The sequence below is a fragment of the Nyctereutes procyonoides genome, unplaced genomic scaffold (genome assembly GCF_905146905.1).
Source record: "Nyctereutes procyonoides isolate TBG_1078 unplaced genomic scaffold, NYPRO_anot_genome, whole genome shotgun sequence".
Lineage (NCBI taxonomy): Eukaryota > Metazoa > Chordata > Mammalia > Carnivora > Canidae > Nyctereutes > Nyctereutes procyonoides.
In genome coordinates this window covers 19097811-19119294 of record NW_026575034.1, presented here as the reverse complement: position 1 = coordinate 19119294, position 21484 = coordinate 19097811, and the positions used below count along the sequence as shown (strand labels likewise).

Genomic DNA, 21484 nt, shown 5'->3' with positions numbered 1-21484 from the left:
CACGTTATACACCTGTGTTGTAACCCTAGCACCTTGGAGTTTTCCATCTCTCCTGCCAGGCTGAAGGCTCCCTGAGAGCAGAGCTGGGCCTGATGCCTGCCACAGCCCTGCACAGACCTGTGCGCCCAGGCTGGTCTAGTCCACGTCTGATTGACTTGAATCTCCTTCCTCGGCCTGCAGAGTTGCAACACTAGGCAACCAGGCAGGGCCTCTTGGGACTTGGTGCCCAATCTGAATAGATACTTATTATCCATATCCTGCTGCTTCCAAAATGGATTAGAGGTGGGCCACACTCAATAAAACTGTTAAATTAGAAACAGAAAAATCTAAGGCTCCACATGGAAGTAGCAAGGTGCCAAAAAAAGGTGCTAACCTCCTTCCTTGGGTGAAATAGTCTTGCTGAGAGGACCTCAGGCATCCTCTAGCTGGGGTGGCGGATGTGAGGGTCTCTTTTGGGCTAAACTCTTGCACTCCCCTCACAAACTGTGATCATGTTTGAAAATGCTAAAAGGCAACAAGGAGAATTTAATTCACCCTTGAAGGATTTGGAGAGGTGGTGAGGCGGGAGTTGGGTTTGCCATGTGGCAGCACTTTGGTAGAGATCACCTCATTCTGCAGGCTAAATTTGAAAAGCTTAGGCCCTTAAGGGTCACCGCATAGCACAGCTGTATTTTAACCATGGCCTAGTACAGTATACCTCATGTGGCTTTCTGGAGTGGCTTTTCGATGGACACCAAGGGCATACTCTTAAAATGTCAACCACGGAAGCTATTGGAGCAGGAAAACCCATCGCCAGTTCTGAGTTGAGTGGGAACACTTACACACCCCTAGAACTCATGGAAGCACATACTTAGATCCTCCCCATGTACACCAACACACCATCCAACAAATGTTCTTGTGCAGACCCATTCGGGGCAGGGACGCCCCTCACACACATGCTCATGGGTACATGGCACACAGTCCCAGTGGCTCTCACACATCCCATGGGCACGCGCAGCCTCTGCAGGAAGAGACATGGGGAGCTGTCTTATTTCTGCACCTCACTCTGCCTCCAGATTTTGCTCCCTTAGGACAGAGCCTAAAGTTTCTATTTAATAGATTCAATTACTTTAGGCTCCTGAGACCTTCCAACTTGATTCTGATTGCTTTAAGGTGTCAGATCATTTGGGAAGAATTGGGGAGAGCAGCCTCAAATTCTGGAAGGGGAAGTCTTCCAGGCTCTAGGTGTCACGGAAGTGGTAGCTGCTGACTGCAGTTTGGGGAAGGATGGTCTGGAGTGTGGACCAGCCTCTTGTTGCTAGGCCCTAAAGGACAGAGGCCCTGAGGGTAGTGCTTTGGCCTCCAAGGCAAGAACCAGTCCCTTTCTGCTGATCTTCCTGGGAACCCGACAAGTGGAACCAAGGCCCATGCCAAGTGTCCCAGCAGGCAAGGAAACAGCTCTGTTTTCTGCCCTCTGCCCCTCATTCTGGAGTGATTTCTTTGGTCTGCTCTCTGTCCCCTTGACAATGATAGCTCTTGGAGGTTGATAAGTAATCTGAGATAACAGCCTTCAGAGAGTATGGATGTTGTGCCAGGCAGAGGTGGATCTGTCCTGTCCTGCGCTCCAGAAACCTGCAGAATGAGACCGGGTGTGTGGCATGTGCGCTACATGAACCATGCTAGGCAGAAAGGAGACTAAGGGCAGGGGCTGTGGGCTCAGACTCTGTGAATCTTAGCTTCACCATTGGACAGCTCTATGACTTTGGGCAAGATCTTTGCCTTCTCTGTGCCCCAGTTTCTTCTGCTATGAAATGGGTATGATAATAGCATCCACCTCCTAGGGTGGTTGTGAGGATGAAATGAGTTATAGTGTAGAGAGCACCTGGACTCAGCAAATGCTCCAAACATTTTGGTTATTGTTTTTACAGTTAATAGCAAAGGCCAGGTGGGAAGGCAGGGAGAGTCCTGGGGTGGGGAGTCCTGGCTGTGGACCTAGGGCAGCAGGATGGGGCCTTCCCTCAGCCCAGCTGGTTCTTCTCTCACCCTCTCCCACCCGGTCGTGCAGTCATGCTGGCCTATTTCGCACCAGAGGATCCCCACATGGACCCTCTCTGGCATGGTTGCAGGGGGCGCATGAGGACACCCACCTGGAGCATGGGGACTGTGCCCCTCGGCAGACCCCTGGCCCGTTTCCTGTCCTCTCCTCCCCAGCTGGGGATTCTCTATCTCTCAGCTATCATCATGCCATAGCTTGCTTTAAAGTTGGTGTGAGTCACAGCCAAGACCTCCTTAGTACTCAGAGACTTTAAGATGACCTTTGTTAAGAAGTTTTTTGCCTCCTTTTACGTATGGCCCCTAGAAAGCACTTTGGAGGACAGAGACCTTGGTTCCATTTCAGCTCCATCGCTTTGTAGCTTTTTGTCCTTGGGCATCTTAGCATTACTGACGCTTTATTCTCCGGAAGTAGGAATAAAATACATGCCTCTCAAGGCTGTTGTGGAGCTTAAATAATATGAATTTATGAGGGCTGGGAATTCAATAGACAGCATATGTTATTCTTCTCTTGACTGCTACGGCTTAGAGGGGGAAAAACCAGCTGCTGCGAGGAAGCAGCTCCCTTAACAAAAAAAAAAAAAAAAAGCCAAAGGTTCCCCCCAGGCCCGTGAAGGCGCGGGTGGGGAGTGGAAGGGGCAGAGCGGGGAAGGCCAGCCCAGCCTCCAGGCTTGGACCTGCAGGTTTCCCGGGACCTCTCTCCGGTTCCTTTCAGGCCTCAGCCCCTTTCCGCACCGAAAGATCCCACCCCCGCTGCCCCGGCCATCCCCCCCTGAGCCGCGGGCCCCGTCCCTCAGGGGAGCCAGGTAAGCCAGGAGGCAGGTAGGAGTTAGAAACAGCCCCGCCGGGCGGGGCCAGAAACTGAGGCTGGGCGGGCGCGCGGGGCGGCCGCGGGGGCCCAGGGTGGGCGAGGGCGCGGCCACGTGGGCGGGGCGGGCGCCCCGGGGTTTGGGGAGGGGGCGGGGCGGGGCCCAGCGCGGCCCGGGGGGTCTCGGCCGAAGGCGGGCAGGGGCGGGGCCTCCGCCGCCACGCAGCGCTCCGGCCCCTGGGCGCGGGCTCGAGCCCCTCCGGCGGCGCCGGGCGGTGCGGTGCGGGTCGGGCCGGGCCGGGCCGCGCCGCCTCCCGGGCCTCCCCCGCCCCCTGCACCCCCCGCCCCCTGCACCCTCCGCCCCCTGCACCCTCCGCCCCCCGCCCCCCGCGCGCACACGCCCGCCGCGGGCCCGCGCACTCCGCCGAGTCGCCCATCGCGCCGCGCAGGCAGCCGCTCGCCGAGCCCGCGGCCGGGGCCCTGGCGTGCAGTGCGGGCCTCGGCGGGGCCCAGCGCCCCGGCCCGGGAGGATGCGGCCCGGGGCGGCCCGGGAGCTGAGCAGGGCCCCCGCGCCGGCCCCCGCGGGCCCGGGCTTCCAGAGCCGCAGCCGCCGCCCCGCCCCCGGGAGACATGACTTCCAAGCCGCATTCCGACTGGATTCCCTACAGGTACGCGGGCGCCCGTCCCCTCCATCTCCCCTTGAGCTCCGGGGGCGCGGGCTCGGGGCCCCTCCGCCCGCGCATCCCACACTGCGGGCGCGGCGCGGGCTGGGGGCGCGGGCTGGGGGCGCCGGGCCTTCCCTCCCCAACTTTGGGCCGCGGGCGGACCGAGCCGGGGGCGCCACCGCTCGTCGCCGGGGTCGCCGGAGGGGCCGGAGCGCGGCCTGTGTGGGCCGCGCTGGGCCGGGCAGCGCCATGTGGCCGCCCCGGGAGCAGCGCGCAGCCCCGAGCCCCCCCAGGCCCAGCGCGCCGGGCCACACGCCAGTATAGCCGAGCAGACACCCTTGCGGCTGCACCCCCGGGGGTGCGTCCGGGCCAGGGATGCTCCTGCTGGTCTGTTCACACCTCAAAGCATGAGTTCCTGGAGACCGTTATTCTGGACCAAGGGCACGGGCTGCTCAGGCACACATGCGCCCTGTACGTGCGCACACAGACGCCCGGGCTCACAGGTGTACTCCTACTCTCTGCACATACACGGCCTGTGTTTGGACAGTAGCTGACGCCCCTCCCCACTCACAGGTACCATTCATATCGGAGACTCCAGTCCCCTCCATCTATCCCTGGACGCATACCAACTCCCCGCGCCCCACTGCCTGTACAAGCACAGGAGCACTCACGAAAGCACGGCTGCCCTGTGTTCCCAGACTCTGTGCTCTGTCCCAAGGATAGATGGGCCTTGCCAAGTGCCTGGGGGTCGGGGTGGGGGAGGGGTGTTGGGGGGCTTCTCACATAGGTGCAAGCCTTTTCCCATCCACTCTTCATTCTCTCCATTACCCCTGGAATAGAGCTCATCGTCATGGCAGCACCAGATCCTTGGCCACCTATTGGCTCCTGGTTGCCACGGGCTACGGGGCTGTCGCTAGGCCTCCCAGAGAGGCATGTGTGTAAAATGGGTGCTGAACTGCTAAGGGCCACTATGTTATTGCCGGCAGAGGTGCACATGCCTGTGGGTTGTAGGAGCAGACCCTCAGGACCTGCCCTGTAACACAGCCAGCTCTTGGGAAGGGACCTGATTCTACTCAGATGGAAAATACTTCTGACGGAGCTCCTTTAGGAGTCTGTCCAGACAGCATCCAAAATGGAAACCAGCCGAAACCGCCTGAAGCTTGTTAAAAGCAGATCCTTTTGCAAACAGGCACCTGCCACTGACCTGAGGATTCAGGGTTTCTCTTGAGAACTGTTGTCTCTAAGCTCTTTGGGGGTTTTAGGGCTTCCTAAGTTAAAATTCGTGGGTGCCCCTCCCGCCAACATACACACGTGCACACACACACGAGTTGCCCATAGGGTTTCCAGCAGACATCATGCAGTCACATCTCCGAGTCTCCCATAGATCAGGGAGGTATTCCCATCGGGAGACTGGGGCTTTGCTGACTCAGAAGAGCTGCTACCCCGCCCCCGGCATCCAGGGCTAGGGGTGTAGGTAGTTTCTGGAGCATCCTGGCTTGACACATCTTTGCTGAGGACCTCCTAGAAGACCGTGCAGCCCCATGGAGTTAACCTTTCCTAGCCACCCAGCAGAAGTGCCTGTGTGGTGCCTTTGGGCTGAGTAGCCTCCTATGCTGTGGAAGTGCAAGTGTGGGGGAACACGTGGCAGGGTGGTGGCCACAGACTGAGTTAGAACAGAGGGAAGGGACGGCACTTGTGGCTGTAGATACGATGGCGTGTTTAGGATTTGGCACACTAGGGGCCAGGCCAGATCATGGTTCAAGGAAGCCTCTTCCAGGAGCCAAAGACCAAAACGATGTGTAGATTAAGTGCACAAGTCTTAGAGAAAGCCTTCCTCTAGGAAGGGGGTCCCTTGGGAGGTAGGGTGGTCTCTGGGAAATGGCTTTGTCCTTCAGAGGTGCCCAGTGCACTGGCATCCTTGAAGGGGGTGATTTGGCACTTGCCTCAGCCTAGGCCCAACCACCTTGTCCCCCCATTCCTTTCTTGGGCCCATATGTGCCCCCTGGAGCACAGAATCGTATCACCATGGAAGCCCATCCCTGAGGAGCAGCTTGGCACCCTGTGATCCTACCTGCTTGCTTTCCCATTGCTGTCACCCCTGCCTTCTTGCTCTATGGCAAGGAGGATGGTTCTCAAGCTGGGGGCAGGCCATGGTCTGAAGTTGCCAGAATCTCTCTCCTGCCTTGCTGGGGTCTTTCTGAGCCTGCCTGACTTCCAGAGTGGGGTGTAGACTTCCAGAGTGGGGAGACCTGCCTGAGCCGAGAAGAGATGCAAATTGCCTCTCGCATGAACTGGGCTGCTGATTGCAGTATAAGCCACATGCCTGTGTGATCACAGAAAACTGGGGCAGAAGACAGGCAAGGCCGTTTACTTGCAGCTGAGGGGGATGGGCACGTGTGCATGTGCTCTGGTATGAGGTGTCCCCAGTGTCACAGCGTGTCAGAACTGGAATGTGGTATTTGGTTGAGGGGAGAGAGGTCGGTCGATTTCTCGTTAGCTCTCCTGGTGGGGAATTCCCTCCCTCTGGGGTGGCTGCACCTGCGTTCACTAGGCCTGGCTCATTTTCTTTGAAGCAACTGCCAGTTGGTGATAATCTTCTTAAGGGTAATTGTGGCTCAGTTTATAATGATCATGGATTAATCTCACATTCTGACTCAGAAGGGAGGCATTTAGTTTATAAAGTTGAACAACTGGAATTTTGTTTTGCCTTTTGTTTTTTTTTTCTCTTATTACGACTGTTAATAATTTTTCACTTTTGCCATTTTTCTCTTCATCCGAGTTCTTCTTGCATGTTAAATGCCCCTCATTCCTGGCTTCACAACCATTTAGGATTTGCAGGTGGAACGTTAAGAGCAAGGGAGTGACGGGCGGCCCTGTCCTCAGTGCTTTGTCTCCATGGTCCTGTGGCCGTTGCCCCCCACCAGGCCCTGAACTCCTGGAGAGCAGGGACCCCTCTGGTCCTTGGCTGTGTGCCTGGTGTGACCCAGCATAGACAAGACGCTTACTACTTTGAATCAAAGAGACATCCCCAGATAGCTTTGAGGGCTTTCTGGCTTTACCGGCTCCACACCTGGGTTCTTAGCACACCCAAGGGATGTAGTACTGCCCTCAGAGAAAGGAGTACTGCTGGAAAAGCATGGCCCTCGTCAGAGAATGAGAATTTCAGCTGGAAGGGCCCTTCCAGGCCGTCCAGGCCCCTGTGTGAATGCTCTCTTCCATCACATGGCTGTGACCATGAGGAAGCTCTTCCTTGGGGTGAGCCTCATCATGCCTCCGGGTTTTCCCTCCTCTAGGCTCTTGTTAGGGTCCTCCCACCACTTCAGACTATGCTTTTGGGGAGTAGAAAGACTGCTGACCAAGCAAGACCTGGCTCTTTCAGTTCTGCTGTGTGGGAAACCTCAGGGTACCCTGGATGCAAGGCCGGCCGCTTCTCCTCTAGCAACAGGGAGGAGGAGCAGAATCACACTACTCCCGTCCCAAGCCTGCTCCTTCCCGCGGGAGGAGCAGGAAACATAGGGTTGGTAGAGAGGCCTCGGGGAGCAGGGGCCCTGTGGGTACCCTCGGGTTGGTCTCTGCCCTTCTCAGGCACTGGTCTGGAGCCACATGCAGCATGGGGGGGGGGCGGGGGGGGCAAGGGGGAGGCTATTACTTCCTTGCTTGGCTCCTGTTGTTGACCTTGAGTCCTCAGTGTCATGAGGGACGGCTTCGGCTCACTGACTAGTCACCTTGAGGCCTCTGTAAATAGAACCCCAAAGCCTCATCAGGCTGATGTCAAGCCCTGTGTCCCCCACTCTGCCTGTGTAGGGAAGACCTGGGTTTGGGGACCCATATGTAAGACAATGACCTTCTCCTTTTAGGTTTCCATTGGCTAGACTCTGCTAGCTCTCCAGTGTCTTCTGACGTTGTACTGTCCTCATGAATGGCGGTTTAGTATCACTTCTATTTCGTGTCACCTATAAGTCTTCTGAGAGACCTGCCTTGTCTTTAGGTCATCAATAAACACACTAAGCAAGGGTCGCTGGAAACCTCTGATTATGGCATGCTTTATTTATTGTTGCAAAAACCTTTGAGCGTCATCTCATTGGAGGGGCGTGCCATTCACATTGCTTTATCTTGCCCACAAGTGAGTGTCACTGGTCCTTGCGATTCCCTATGGAAGCCTGCCGTGCTGTCCTCCCAGTTTCCCCAGAGAGGTCTGAGGGCGTGTGCCTGGACTTGCTGGTGACTGGGCTTGCTCCTGGGGACCACTGGGTCTTCTAGCTCTTCAGCTAACCTGTGTGATCTTACTTGGGGCCTACTAAGACTGGTTGATCTACAGGCTATGATTTCTTCCCCCATCCGAACAGAAGGCTGCATTTGCATACTTTCAACAACTCTCAAGTTTCCTTTTTGTTCCTTAGAGAGCACCAGCTGTGGCTCATGGTCCTCATTTGCATGACTGAACATTAAAATTATCTATGTTTCTTGCTTTAAAAGAGAAAGTGAGGCGAGGGATCAATTCTGGGATAACTTCCCTAGCAGTTCTGAGTCACCAAGTCAGGGCTGAGAGCCCAAAGCAGTTGTAATGCACTGGTTTGGGAGTCCGTGGCTGGAATGGGCTCATCTTGGGAGGCGGGGACTCCTTTCAGCACTGTGGGCTTCTCCCTTCTGGGGTGCTCCTGTTCCCACACCTGCTGTGTTCCCTGATGTTCCAAGCCGTCACTAGGCACAGATCTGGGCGTGCTGGGGTGAGGAGGGGTCTGGCACAGGTATGGGTCAGGTTGGGCCTGACCCTCTGGGTGGCCTTCCCTGCTCTGACAGGACATTTGCTTGCCTCCCTGGGTCCAGCAGGGGCAGAATCTTCTGTGAGTGGAAAGAATGAGGGCATAAAAGGGCAGGGTGAATTGGGCATGAAGTCTGAGCCTGTCTCTAGGTAGCCTGGCCCCCAGGCCTCTGGTTGGTCTGCTCTGGTGGCCTAGCCGAGCTCACAGGGTGGAGTCTCGAGAGGCAGGGACCCGGCTTCCTAAATGTGTTCTCCGCGTCTGGCTTTTCCATCCCGAGAGAGGAGTGCCTCTGCTCTCATTTGTTTTCAAGCATGGTTTTCTCTCCAGACATCTGTTGGGCAACTTGGCGGAAGCAAGGGGATACGGAGGGGCTGTCTGCCTGAGGCCAAGGGGCCACCTCGTTGGCCCTGGGCAGGGTGGCTGGATCGATGGACACAGCAGACCAAGTTTCTGTGACCCCCACAAGCCAGTGGCCGGTGCTTCCCTGGATCTCCCCAGTCTGGTCCCCAGCAGGAGGCGACTGTGATGAAGATGCCGCCAGGGTCAGCTGGAGGACCCATCCATCAGTGCCCTGTCTCCTGTCCGAGTCTCCTGGCGGGGCTGCAGCTGGCAGCCTGGGCTTGGCAGTGATTCCATAATTGGAGCCCGAGTTGTTAAAAAGCCATTACTGTCTCCTCTGTGGTTATCATTTAGTGCTGCCCAGAACGGTGCCCATCGGGCAGAGACAGGCCGGAGACAGTGTCAGAGAGAAAGGAAGGTGCTCTCGTGGGAGCTGAGGGGCAGGGCCACCCGGGGGGCTGGGGCGGGGGCCTTCGCCGCGGTTCTCCGCAGCCGCTGGGCTAGCGGGATTTGTTATCCGCCGGGGACAGACGTCCGCTTCAGACACGGTGCTGACAGGCAGGCCAAGCTCGTCCCCGCTGGGAGACCGTGGTCTCCTCGGACTCTGGCCGCTTTCCTAGAAACCGGGCCGGAGCAGGAACCTGCCCCACTGTACGGGGCCAGCGCACGCAGGTGCACGGACTCCCGGCCCTCCTGCGTGGGGCCTGCTCAGCCAGGCACGTTCTTACTCCCTGGGCACAGGTGGCTTCTCCCACCTGCGCCCCCCAGCCTGCATCCCCCCCACCCCCAACCCTGCTGCTCCAGTGTGCCTGGGAGTGAGCAAGGCGGGGGTGGCTCTCTAGGCACTTCTGGGGTCTCTTAGTTTTTGGACTCTCACCGGAAGCTTACCCCTTGTTCATCCATCTTTCTGTGAAGGCCATTGGTGAAGTCCATTCCACCTAAAATCCTTCCAGATAACCAGCAGTACTGAAACCTGCGGCTCTAGGTCTTTCTGCCCCACCAGGGAATGGGGGTGGGGCCAGAGAAAGAAGAAAGCAGCCTTCTTGCCTAAGCGTGACAGGTGGAAAGTCCATGGCAGTGGGACAGTAGCCTGGAGTAGGAATGTGCCCCCCACCCACCGTGCAGATTAGGACACTAGAGGCACTGGGCAGCAAGGCCACCACAGCTGGAGCTGCCTCTGTCCCATCGAGCTGCCACCGTGACCTGGCAGTTCTGGAGGCGGCTCTGCTCATGTCAGCGTAACTCTCAGGTGGATGTCCCCTGTCCTGCATGCCCCTAGATGTTTGCGTCAGCACTATAGAAGGCGTCGTCTTTGCCCTGCTCACCAAGCTCAGTACCGGGATGACCCAGACGACTGGCCCTGGCCCTGCCCTACAAAAGTGCAAGTGACTCACATGCTCCCAGTGCGCCCCGGAGCGGCCTCCTGCTAGCAGGAAGCGGAGCTGGCAGGCTCGTGGAGGTGACATGGGCTCCTGTGGCCCAGCCACTAGCACATGACTGGGATCACGGGCTACCGTGTGTGTACCCAGCCCCGGAGCTTGGCAAGCGGAGCGTGGTTGGCTGTCAGGCCCCGTCCTTCCTGTCAGCCAGGTGCCGCGTGGAGTTCAGATGGCGGTTCCTGTCTATGTCCTGCGGGTTTTAAATGCATACGTGTTGCTCGTGCAGCAGACCCCGGCGGACGGTGGTGTTTGCAGAGCCTCTGAAGTCTGTGGGAGCAGATGATTTTGCCCTGGCGTCACTCAGTCGGGCCAGTGACTTGAGGTAGAGACACCGGTGGCAGGGTTACAGCCCTCAGACCTGGCAGGGCCCCCGGGCATCTTGCTCCCTCCAATAAATGCATCCTCCAGAACTCAGGCTGCCGCCCTCCGGCCTGTGGCGTCTGCTTTCCCTGATGCGGCACTCACTAGCCCAGCCAGCCTGAATTTTGAGGAGCTGGTTCCCTGTCGCCTGGTCCTGGCAGTGCCCTCAGGGGGTCCCTCGTGCAGCTCTGGACTCTTTTAGGTGGACTGGGACCTTGACTTAGAAGCACGTGTGTTTAGTAGCATTTTCTCTCGTGTTCTGGCAGCCAAGCGTTTTGGAGAATAAGCCTGGGAACAGCCCCGGATCACAGGCAGGCGGGACTCCTCTTGAATGCAGAGCAGCCTGTGGGTATCGGGGAAGGTGTCCAAGTCGGCGGCACAGCTGCCAGTTACAAGTATCCAGTTGTCCTAGGTGGTGGCCCCGGAGGCGGGTGGTGGGCTGAGTAATCCGACTTCCTGCCACCCTTGGCTGGCTCCCCCAGCACGCGGACACACAGCTAGTTTGGGTGAGCTGAAGGGACATTGCAGGTCAACGATCCTTCCAGCCAGAAAGAGCCGCTGTTGTCAGGAGGCGGAACCGGCCATTACCTTGTCTTCAGGGCTGCTTGCCCTCATCTCTCCTCCTTACACACATTCCGTACTCACCTGCTCACAAGCACACCCACCTCTTGCGCAGGTGTTCGTATGCATAGACATGCAGGTGTGTGCTCACACGTGTTGATGTACTCCTATATCTGGACACCTCCCAGTGTGCGCACACACATGAGATTACTTAGGGCTTCATGTACCGATCTGATGTACTCCGGCTGCCTGTGCAGGTACCTACACAAGGCCTGGTTCAGGGGCAGGCTTCAGTATAACTGGGCCAGGGGTAGTCTGGGGGTTCCCAGGGCTCAGATCCTCAGGCTCCATCCCTACTCCCTAACCTTGGCTTTTTAGAATTGGCCTACGTGTCTCGTGTGTGTGTCTTGGACTAGAAGGAATGCTAAGTGGTTGGAGCTCCCTAATTGCACTTGTCTTCCTGGGAGGCAGGTCCAGTCTATGTGAGATGACACTGCCCGTTCCAGGACCTTTAGGGACTTAGGAGTTTAATGCCCTGGTGCCCCCACACCATATTGGCTGGTTGCTGGGCAGTGCACTGAGGTGCTGCGTCTGCCTGCAGACATCCCCACCCAGCCCTAGTCCTGCCTGCAGGGACTGGCTGGTCTTTTAGCTTCACTCTCCCAAATGAGGGGCCCTCCTTTAGAGGGGACATTCCACTACCTGGAGAGCCAGGAGGTTGACTACAAAAGAGTCTGCCTGAAAGGATCCAGCCTCCTCCAAAAAGGATGGAAAGACAAGGGAGGAGCTGGTGAGATCGAGAGGGCCTAGAGCAGATAGGCGCCTAGGTCTGACTGAAGCCCAGCCTTGGGGCTGGCTTGCACCTGATGCCTCTGGACAGGCTTCCCTGGATCTTAGTCATGTCCCTGCTCGTAGGCCCAAAGGGAAAGTCTCCTCCTGTACTTCCTGGCTGGGCTAATTCCGTGGATCAGTGGGGTTTCCAGCAAGAGAAAGCTCATAAGATAGCAAAGATAGAGCACACACCTCTGTCTGCAGCCAGATAGTGGCTCCACCCTTCTTGCCTCTCCTGTGTACCTGGGAGTCATGATGAGAGGGGTTTAAAGAACCCAGATGTGCCAGGGGCGGGCTCTGGGCTCCTTCCTGGCAGCCTACAGGCAGGTCCTGAGTGCCCCCCTCTCCCTCCGCAGTGTCTTAGATGATGAGGGCAGCAACCTGAGGCAGCAGAAGCTGGACCGGCAGGTGAGTGGGGCCAGGGCCGCGTGGCCGGACAGTCAGCACTTACCATTCTGGCCAGAATCTCCAAGGGTGGAGAGGGAGGACTGTCTCCTTTCCGGGAGGTGACCCAAGCTAGTGGGGTTGGGGGTGGGGTGGGGACAGGCTTTTGCAGAAGAAAGCAAGCTCTCTACCAGCTCAGCATCAGCACTGCCCCAGAAGCCAGGGCTTTTCCCGGCAGGCAGCTGGGTCCCTGTAGTCGGAGCACTGGACGTCTGTGCCGTGGTCCTGCCAGGGCAGTTGCCTGGGCCGACTTCTGCCTCCTTTTCCTGGACCCTGAGTCTCCAGGTGCTGAGGGCATGAAGCCGTGGCCCATAGTGGGCCGTGGACCCCATTGCAACCTCTAGGACTGAGCTGAGTGAGCAGGGCCTTCTCTTTGGTCCCCGTCGGGAGCCTGCCCTCTGGGTGGAAGTGACAGGCTGCCCTCTCAGGGCCCGCCAACTTCTGTGCCTGTCCGGTGCCTCTGTAGCGGGCCCTGCTGGAGCAGAAGCAGAAGAAGAAGCGTCAAGAGCCCCTGATGGTGCAGGCCAATGCGGATGGGCGGCCCCGGAGCCGGCGGGCCCGGCAGTCGGAGGAGCAGGCCCCCCTGGTGGAGTCCTACCTCAGCAGCAGCGGCAGCACCAGCTACCAAGGTACGGCCTGCCCTTGGGGCAGCCTGGGGAGGCCCCGGTGCCCTGGCCTCACACCCTGGCACTGCTTTGGGGCCCCCCGGGGATTTCCTGCCGGCCGGGGCAGGTGAAGGGTTCCTCCATTCCCCATCAGAGAATGCTCGGGCCCAGAACCCCCTCCGAGCCCAGGCAGAGGGCTGCGGGCCCAGGGAGGCTGGGGCCCCTGCATGTGCTCTGGCGTCCGGAGGCCTTGGGAGTCACAGAAGTCACTGCTGTGCAGTTGCTTTGACAGGTGTCTCTTGAGCACCGACTGTGTGCCCGGGGCAGGGCCGGACCTGCAGAAAGACTGCAGCCCCTCTGCAGAGTGGATACCACCCAAGTCAGGAGACCGTTTCTAGTCACGCCCCTGTGGGGCACCTGCTCACTCGTGACTGTGCGCAAGTCCCCTCCCCTCTCTGGGCCGATTTTCTCCCTTTGTCAAGTGGAGGAAATCTCTGTCTTGGGGGTTTGCAAACTGAAGCTGCCATGGTGTGTTCCGCGGTCCAGTCAGCTGAATGCTGATCCCCGCCGAGACTCCAGGCCGTGGGGGGCTGAGGGGCTGGGGGGCTTGGGGGGGCGGTGCTGCTGCTGCTCCTGCTCCTGCTCCGGGGGTGCTGACCTGAGCACCGCCCACCCCCACCTGCGGCTTTAGCCGCCTCTGCTCTGCCCTCTGCTGGCTCTTGGTGTTAAACACAAGGGCACCATTTCCAGAGGATGGTGGGGGAGTTTGACCTGAGTCAGAGCGGTTTACCCCGGCAGGCAGTTTTTCATTGACCATGCTCGTTCATATATTCACTTCTTAAATATTTGTTGAGGGGTCACTTTGTGTCAGGCTCTGGATTAGAGGCTGAGGGTCCTGGGTAAGCACAAAGTGTGGTCTCTGTTCGTTCAGGGACCTGAAGGTCGGGGGGGGGGGGGGAGTTAAACAGGTAGTCACAGGTGTGCTTTGCAGGAAGAAACCAGGCTCTGTAAGTGAACAGCAGAGAACCTGCTCCCAGACTAGGGCCAGGGAAGGCCTCCCTGAGGAAGTGACGCCTGAGCTGGAATCTGCAGGTTGAGTGGGAGTTTAGTTGGGGCCAGAGGGCCGACGTCAATAGGACAGCCCAGGCAGTGGGACAACTAGAGCAAAGCCCCAGTGGCAGGAGGGAGTACAGTGTGAAGAGCCTGGTGGGGCTGGGGCTTGGAGTACTTGAGAGATGAGGGGTGCGTAGTTAAGGCCAGGTGGAAGGGAGCTGGAGGGGCCAGACTTGCAGGAGAATGTTGGTTTTCATCTTATGAGCAATGAGAAGTCGTTCAAAGACTTGGAGCAGGTTGGAGTTCTGATGTGTGGAGACTTTGGAGGCCACCCAGCTGTGACTTTGTCCCATGTGGGCCAGCACAGGCTCCCTGGAGTGCTGGCCATACTAGTTCTGGCTCTTCTAGGAGATGCAGCCTTGTCTGTCTTCACCACCGTGAGTGGCCCACATTCTCCCAGGCTCAAACAGTTTGCTGGCCCAGAGTTTTGACTGTAGTGCTTCTAGGTTGATCCTGGTTGGGCCAGCCTGTTGACTGGATCACACCAGGCTGGGGGAGCCACCTCCTTCCAGCCTGGCCTGCCTTGGGCGCCTTTGCCTTGTGGAGATGGGTGGTACAGAGGCCCCCATAGGGCTTGAGTGGTGGTGGGGCCCTCGGAAATGTGCTGAGAAGTGAGTTCCACTTGGAGTTCTGGTCTCACCTTGGGCCCATGTCTGTCTCTCTTCTTTCTTTTTTTTTTTTTTTTTTGCACTCCTTTTTTTTTTTTTCTGTCTTTCTATCTCTCCCTTTCCTTCTCCCTCCCCCCCCTTATCTCTCTCCCCCCTCCCTCTCCCTCCTTTGGGCTCTCTCCTGAGCAGTTCAAGAGGCCGACTCGCTTACCAGTGCACAGCTGGGAGCTGCCCGCCCAACAGCACCAGCCTCAGCCAAGAGAACCAAGGCAGCAGCGGCAACGGGGGGCCAGGGCGGGGCCTCCAGGAAGGAGAAAAAGGGGAAGCACAAAGGTTGGCTGGCCTCCACTACAGCCCTCCTCAGGAGGCCTGGCTCCCACTGGAGGGTTGGGGGGAGGTTTCCCCTCCAGACTTGGAGGTACAGGAGGTGGGAAGCCTCAGTGAAGAAACAGATGGCACCCAGGCCCTCACCCAACTGCCTCACAGGCTTCATGTGGCTCCTGGGGTTCCTGGGCTGGCTCCCCATGGTGCCAGGAAGTGAGGTGCATTTAACTGTATACGGCCCAGGAAGTCCCTCTGCCATCCCACCTGAGCACCCCTCTCTCTCTGTCCTGCCCCGGGACACTCCCTCTGGCAGGTCTCCCTGCCTCCGTAACAGCCTGCCCCACACGTGTACGGTTCTCACCGTGGCCATGTGGGTTTTCTTGACTCTGTTCTAGTCCTAAGTCCGCTTGCTGGGCCCCCAGACCAGTCTATTCTCTCTCTTCCTCTCTCCAGCAAAGATCCCTAGAGATTAAGGTGGCTCCTGCCACAGGTCCTGTCTGTGTCCCCATCCCTTGGGCATGGGCAGTGACTCCCAGGCCTCTGGGACTTGGTTGAACAGTGCTGTGTCGGGGTTCCTGGGCTTCTGGAGCTCCCTGCAGCATTTGGGGCCTAGCCTGGCCAGGCAGGGCGGCTGCCACCTGTGTGGGCCAGGCCTTCTGTTACGTGGGCACCTTGGGCAGACGGAGATGGGATGAGCGATCTTCCATTTGGGAAGGGGCATGGATGCCGACCCCCGTCTTTTTCAAGAGGCCCCCATATGTTTTGAACGATGGCTGTGAGTTACGGTTTGTGTGTATTTGTCCGTGTGAGAGACGATCAGCGCTGACAACCAGGAGCTGGCCGCGTCTGCGAGCGAGTGGTGGCCTTGGCCGTGGTCGTGATCCATCCTTGTTGGCCGTCTTGTCTCTTTCACCGTGCAGTTGGCTTTGCAGATGGCTGTCTTCTGCCTGGGGATCGAGGCACTGCAACCCTCAGCGACTAATCTGGGGGGACAGAAGAAACGAAGCCCATGTCCCTTTGTAGCTTATCAATCCTTAAGAGGCTGACGGCAGTCATTAGTTTTTTAAAAATGTTTTGCAAATAAAATTTTGTAGAGGATTCCCCCCCCCCCCGCCCCATCCCTCACCCACTGCAAGGGTGGGTGTCTGGGAGTCCGGGCTCTCCCCCCTCCCCCACCCCCTCCCCCACGGGACTCAGGAGTGTCCGTGGCCTGCAGGCACCAGCGGGCCAGCAGTACTGGCGGAAGAGAAGTCTGAGGCCCCAGGCCCGGTGCAGATCCTGACTGTGGGCCGGTCGGACCACGCCCAGGACGCCGGGGAGACGGCAGCCGGTGGGGGCGCGCAGCCCAGCGGGCAGGACCTCCGCGCCACGATGCAGAGGAAGGGTGAGCCCCGTGGGGGTTCAGTGACACCCCCAAAGCTCAGTCCCAGATTCTCAGGTGCACCCCTCTTGGGAAACATGGCCCTGGTAGGGGGCACAATTGGAGACCCGTGAGAAACAGGTGTAGGGGCCCCTGTTAAGGCCACGTTAGGGAAAGTGTGAACTAGGGAAAGCAACCAGTGGGCAGCCCGGCCCTGTCTCGCCACCTCCGTCTCCTGCCCCCGGGGACGCGCAGGTTTGGAGGCAGAGTTCCTTTTCCTTTAGTTTCTTTGAAAAAGGTCCTCTTGCAGAGTGTTTCCCCAACATCTGCTGAGCTCAGGGAGCCGGGCCAGAATGCCAAGGGACAGGGCAGGTCCCCCTGGGAAACCTGCCCAGAGAGTTTCCCCACCATGAGCCCTGCCCCAGGGACCCACCAGCACAGGGTGGCAGGGGGAAGCCCGGCAGTGCCACAGGTCCCAAGAGGTGAGGTTAGGGCCAGCTTCCTGGAGAAAGGGCCATTGGGGCAGTGTGAGGCTGGGGACAGCATTCCAGGTGGGGAGACCTGTGGAGCCAAAGGCTGCAGGCAAGCTGGGGAGGAGCCCGTGGGCCATGCACTGCAGGCTGGGCGCCGAGGGAGCTGGCGCCTCCAATGGGATTGCACGGCACGGGCCGCCGGAGCCTCTACTAGAAATGAAGCCTCCCAGCGCAGGGTCCGCTCCACTCACGCCTCGCTACCCAGGAGATGGGCACTGACTGCTGCAGAGGGGGGTCTCCTGGGAGGACTGAGCTGAAGCTGGGGAGGGGAGAGGGGGTTACCCCCTAGGGATGGTGACCCACCTCAGCTCATGCATGCTCTTGAGAGAACGTGTCCTTGCATATGTTTGGATGTGTGTGTGTGTGTGTGTGTACGCACGTGTGTACATATGGCCGTGTGTGTACGGGTGACTCAGGGCTTCTGAATGGGTATCTGGGCATGTGTGTGTGACCACTTGTCCCTTCCCATTCCTCTGCCTGGCCCAGGTGTCTCTAGCAGCATGAGCTTCGAAGAGGAAGAGGAAGAGGAGGATGAAAATAGCTCCAGCTCCTCCCAGCTAAACAGCAACACCCGCCCCAGCTCGGCTACCAGCAGGAAGTCCACCAGGGTGAGGCACTTCCCTGCCCAGCAGGAGTGTGGACAGCAGGCTTCAGAGGTCCGATCGTCCAGGTTGGAGGGAATGGGAGTGAAGAAACGGAGAGTTGGCTCTCTCAGGACCGGGCCTAGGTACTCTCAGGAGCTTTTCTGGGTGGGTCCCTCCTGTCCTCCTGTCCTGCCTCCCCTTCTCTTCAGCCTGGCCAGGAGTGGACAGGATGGCCCGGAGAACCTGCTCACGTCCTCCATCTCTGCCCAGAGATTGCTGAGGTGGGGGGAGGGCCAAGGAGCTAGCTAGCTAATGGCTGACCCCAGGGCCAGGATGGCCAGACCCACGCCCCAGGAACCCTGCAAGATGGGTTCCCACCATATCAGGGGGCAGCTTTGGGTCCCAGACCACCAGCTGCAGTTGCTCAGGGTCTCTCCCCTGTAGGAGGCAGCCTCGGCCCCAAGCCCGACAGCCCCAGAACCCTCAGCAGATGTTGAGGTCCAGGATCTCGAGGAGTTTGCACTGAGGCCGGCCCCCCAAGGTATCACCATCAAGTGCCGCATTACGCGGGACAAGAAGGGGATGGACCGGGGGATGTACCCCACCTACTTCTTGCACCTGGACCGCGAGGATGGGAAGAAGGTGAGGTTGGCTTGAGCCTGCGGTTTCACCTAGGCAGGCTTAAGGTGCTGTGGGCTGGAATGTGACTGGAGGCCTCAGGTCCAGCACTGTCCTTTCAGTTCACCAGAGGGACAGAAGTCTCTGTGCCTGGCCAGGGCATACCTTTGTGTTTACTGGGGCATCCTTGTGAGTGTAGCACACGTGCATACGCTCAGGAGCTGAAGCAGGGGAGAGGTGTGGGTGGGAGTTGCACCCAGGATGGTACCTGACTAGAGGTTGGGCCTGGAAAAGAGGTCACCTTTGGGAGGCAGCCCGAATCTCTTCAAATGACCTTGCTCCATTCCCCAAGGTGTTCCTCTTGGCGGGAAGGAAGAGAAAGAAGAGTAAAACTTCCAATTACCTCATCTCTGTGGACCCAACAGACTTGTCTCGAGGAGGGGACAGCTACATCGGGAAACTGCGGTACTAGTGCTCCCCCAGGAAGCTGGTCGGGGGGAAGGCAGGGCCACACTACAGAGAGGGCATGTCTTGTCCCTGAGGGAGGTCTAGGTCGGGGTCAGACCCTCTCCTAGAATCCTCTCTGTCCATCAGCTCCAACCATAGGCCCAGGTCTATGCCAGCCTAGAGCACACTTGGAGATGGAGCTCACATACCCTACCGAGCTGCTTCTAGACAAATAGGACACAGGCCCACCAGGAGGGACAGGTCAGACCTCAGGAAGTCACTGAAGATGTAGGCCACCAGGGAAGAGCTGCCTTGCCCTGTGCCCCACGGTCAGTGCCAGAGGGAAGGGCTGTGAGTGAGCCCTTGAGGGAAGAGAGAGCAAGCTTGGGGTTGAGGGAAGGTTCTGAGTTAGGCCTCAGGGAACAGAGTGCCAGATTTGGGGAGCATAAGTCCAGTTTGGAGGTAAGGATCTAATGCTAGAGATGGGGCTGGATCAACGGTTACAGGCTGGACCCGAGACAGGAGGTCATCTCCACTTTCCATGGGATGGTGAGTGTCCTCTACGGTCTTGCCAGATGCCCTTCTGCTTGCTCGCCTCCCAGGAGGGGAACACTCCTGTTCCTCCAGGGAAACCTGTGGAACCCAGATTTACCTCCTGGAATTTCCTTCTCTGAACTAAGATGCCCACTGATTCTGTTCAGAGCAAGTCCAGGCCTTCTCCCCATGAAGCACCTTCAGAGATGGAATTCAGTGTGCAGTGGGCTCCCGGTCTGCTCCCGGCCCAACCTAGAATTTTGCAGGCTTCTCTTGGGACAGACTGAGCTGTTCCCTGCCCCAGAGCAGAGGGTGCACGATCATCTATTGATTGCCTGTCCCTTCAGGTCCAACCTCATGGGCACTAAGTTCACTGTTTATGACAATGGAGTCAATCCTCAGAAGGCATCATCCTCGACTTTGGAAAGTGGAACCTTGCGTCAGGAGTTGGCAGCTGTGTGCTACGTGAGTTGTGCATTCCTGGGTCTCTGGTCTCCCAAGTTAGACATGACACTGAGGACTTGCCCACTCTGTGAGCTGTCCCATCGGTCTTTGTGAGTAGACAGCACTTTACAGAGTTGGGCTGCCCTGTGTTGGAGTGGCCCGTGCGTGTCCTCAGAGCTCAGCCCACAGATGACCATCTGCTCCAGGTGCTCCGGGGAACCTGGCTGAGCTCTATGCAGCCCAGACTGGGAGTCTCCAGGAAAGGAAGCAGGAGGCCTGAGTTCTTGTTGGTACATCCTTCTACCCCTCCCTTCAGTGCCTGGGCCCTGCAAGGGCCCTACAAGGCCCTGTGCATAATCATCTCATGGAACTCCTGACCTGAGAGCTCAGTCCTATTTCCTTCTTTCATATAGATGAGGAAGCTGAAGCTCAGAGGTTGGGTCACTTGCCGGTGTCACAGCTAAGTGACCAAACTGGAATGTAAATACAGGGAATTTCTCTACCTTATTTTAAAATGAGGTATCGGTACCCCCATTAACCTGGGCATGGGTACTTCTTGGAGGCCCATTGGAGAAGCCATAGCTTGTTCTGTGTGAGCCTCTGATGCCACCTGCTGGTCACCTTTGGGAGGCGGCCCGAATCTCTTCAAATGCTTATTGAGCCCCAGCTAATACTGTTTGAGGCACCGAGGAGAGGGGTAAACAGGAGACATGGATTTATACCCTTATGGGACCTAAACCCCTAGTGAGGGAGACAAGCTAAAAAAAAACAAAAACAAAACATTTATAAGCAAAATAACGTTCCTGATAAACATGAAGAAGAGACCATAAAGCTGGGGTGTGAAATGTTCAGGTGTGTGTGAGCTTTTTGTGCAGATGGCAGGGAGGGCCTCCCTGAGGTAGCACCTGGGTGAAGCCCAGGAGGAGGGGAGAGCCAGCCACGGAGGCGTAGTGGGAAACACGGCCAGTGCTGATGGCCTGTGACTGGCATGCCTGGGGAATCGGGGGGGGGGGGGCGAGGGGGGCAAGTGCCGAGGAGAGGAGAGGGGCTGTACCACAGGAGCCTCACAGTCAAGGTAAGACCTTCAGTTTTTAACCTGCGTGAACAGTGGAGGCAAAAGCTGTGACAGCGGGCCTCCTTGCTGCTTTGTGAACAGACGGGGCCGGGGCAAGGTCAGAAATAAGGAATCCCGATGATGGCTGGTACTGTGGCCTCGGGTGGAGAGGTGCTGGTAAAAAAGTGGTCGCATTCGAGAGAGTCTGAAGGTAGAGTTGACATCATCTTCTGATGGGTCAGAAGTGGGTTGTGAGAACGACTCAAATACATCACCTGAGCACACAGAAGAACTGAGCTGTCAACTGAAGCCAGGGAGACTAAGAGGAGCTTAGAGATTCGGGAGCTCGGTTCCAGACGGGTAAACTTTAGAGATGCCGGTTAGACGTTCAGGTGGCAGTGGTACAGACTAGCCCATCAGCTTTAGTCCCTTCCACCTAGTAGGTAAGTAGAGTCCCTGGTAGGTAAATAGGGGCGCCACTGTCGCATTCTCTATTTCCCAGGAGACAAACGTCTTGGGCTTCAAGGGGCCGCGGAAGATGAGCGTGATTGTCCCAGGCATGAACATGGTTCACGAGAGAGTCTCTATCCGGCCCCGAAACGTGAGTCTCCCCCCACCCCGCCTGCTGCCGCCCCGGCGTCTGGGTGCACGTCTGGGAGCAGAACTGAGCTGCTGGGGGCGGGGCGGGGGCACATGGCATAAGAGCCCGAGCTCTAGGTGGAGGTCTAGGGAAACTAGGGATCCTACCCCGGGTGGCGGTGCTGCCCCGGCTCGGGGCCGGGCCTGACTGCGGCGAGGCTGCCTTCCCAGGAGCATGAGACGCTGCTGGCCCGCTGGCAGAACAAGAACACGGAGAGCATCATCGAGCTGCAGAACAAGACCCCGGTCTGGAACGACGACACGCAGTCCTATGTACTCAACTTCCACGGGCGCGTCACGCAGGCCTCCGTGAAGAACTTCCAGATCATCCACGGCAATGACCGTGAGTGCTTCTGCCCTTACTCCTTACGGTCCCCGTG

General features: G+C 58.1%; 1 protein-coding gene across 2 annotated transcripts in view; it reads left to right on the top strand.

The window, feature by feature from the left end:
• Nucleotides 1-21484, top strand: part of TUB (TUB bipartite transcription factor) — a 62843-nt gene that overhangs the window by 36355 nt on the left and 5004 nt on the right. The window contains exons 1-11 of one of the 2 annotated variants that reach the window (XM_055317907.1): nt 3318-3507; nt 12154-12205; nt 12708-12870; nt 14757-14900; nt 16108-16275; nt 17271-17392; nt 17813-18010; nt 18339-18451; nt 19315-19432; nt 20968-21066; nt 21276-21447. In XM_055317907.1, the coding sequence (XP_055173882.1) occupies nt 3470-3507; nt 12154-12205; nt 12708-12870; nt 14757-14900; nt 16108-16275; nt 17271-17392; nt 17813-18010; nt 18339-18451; nt 19315-19432; nt 20968-21066; nt 21276-21447 (1387 nt within the window). In that variant the 5' untranslated portion in view covers nt 3318-3469. Of the gene's footprint in view, nt 1-3317; nt 3508-12153; nt 12206-12707; nt 12871-14756; nt 14901-16107; nt 16276-17270; nt 17393-17812; nt 18011-18338; nt 18452-19314; nt 19433-20967; nt 21067-21275; nt 21448-21484 lie in introns of those variants that run through there. The other variant, XM_055317909.1, reaches the window with a different exon arrangement.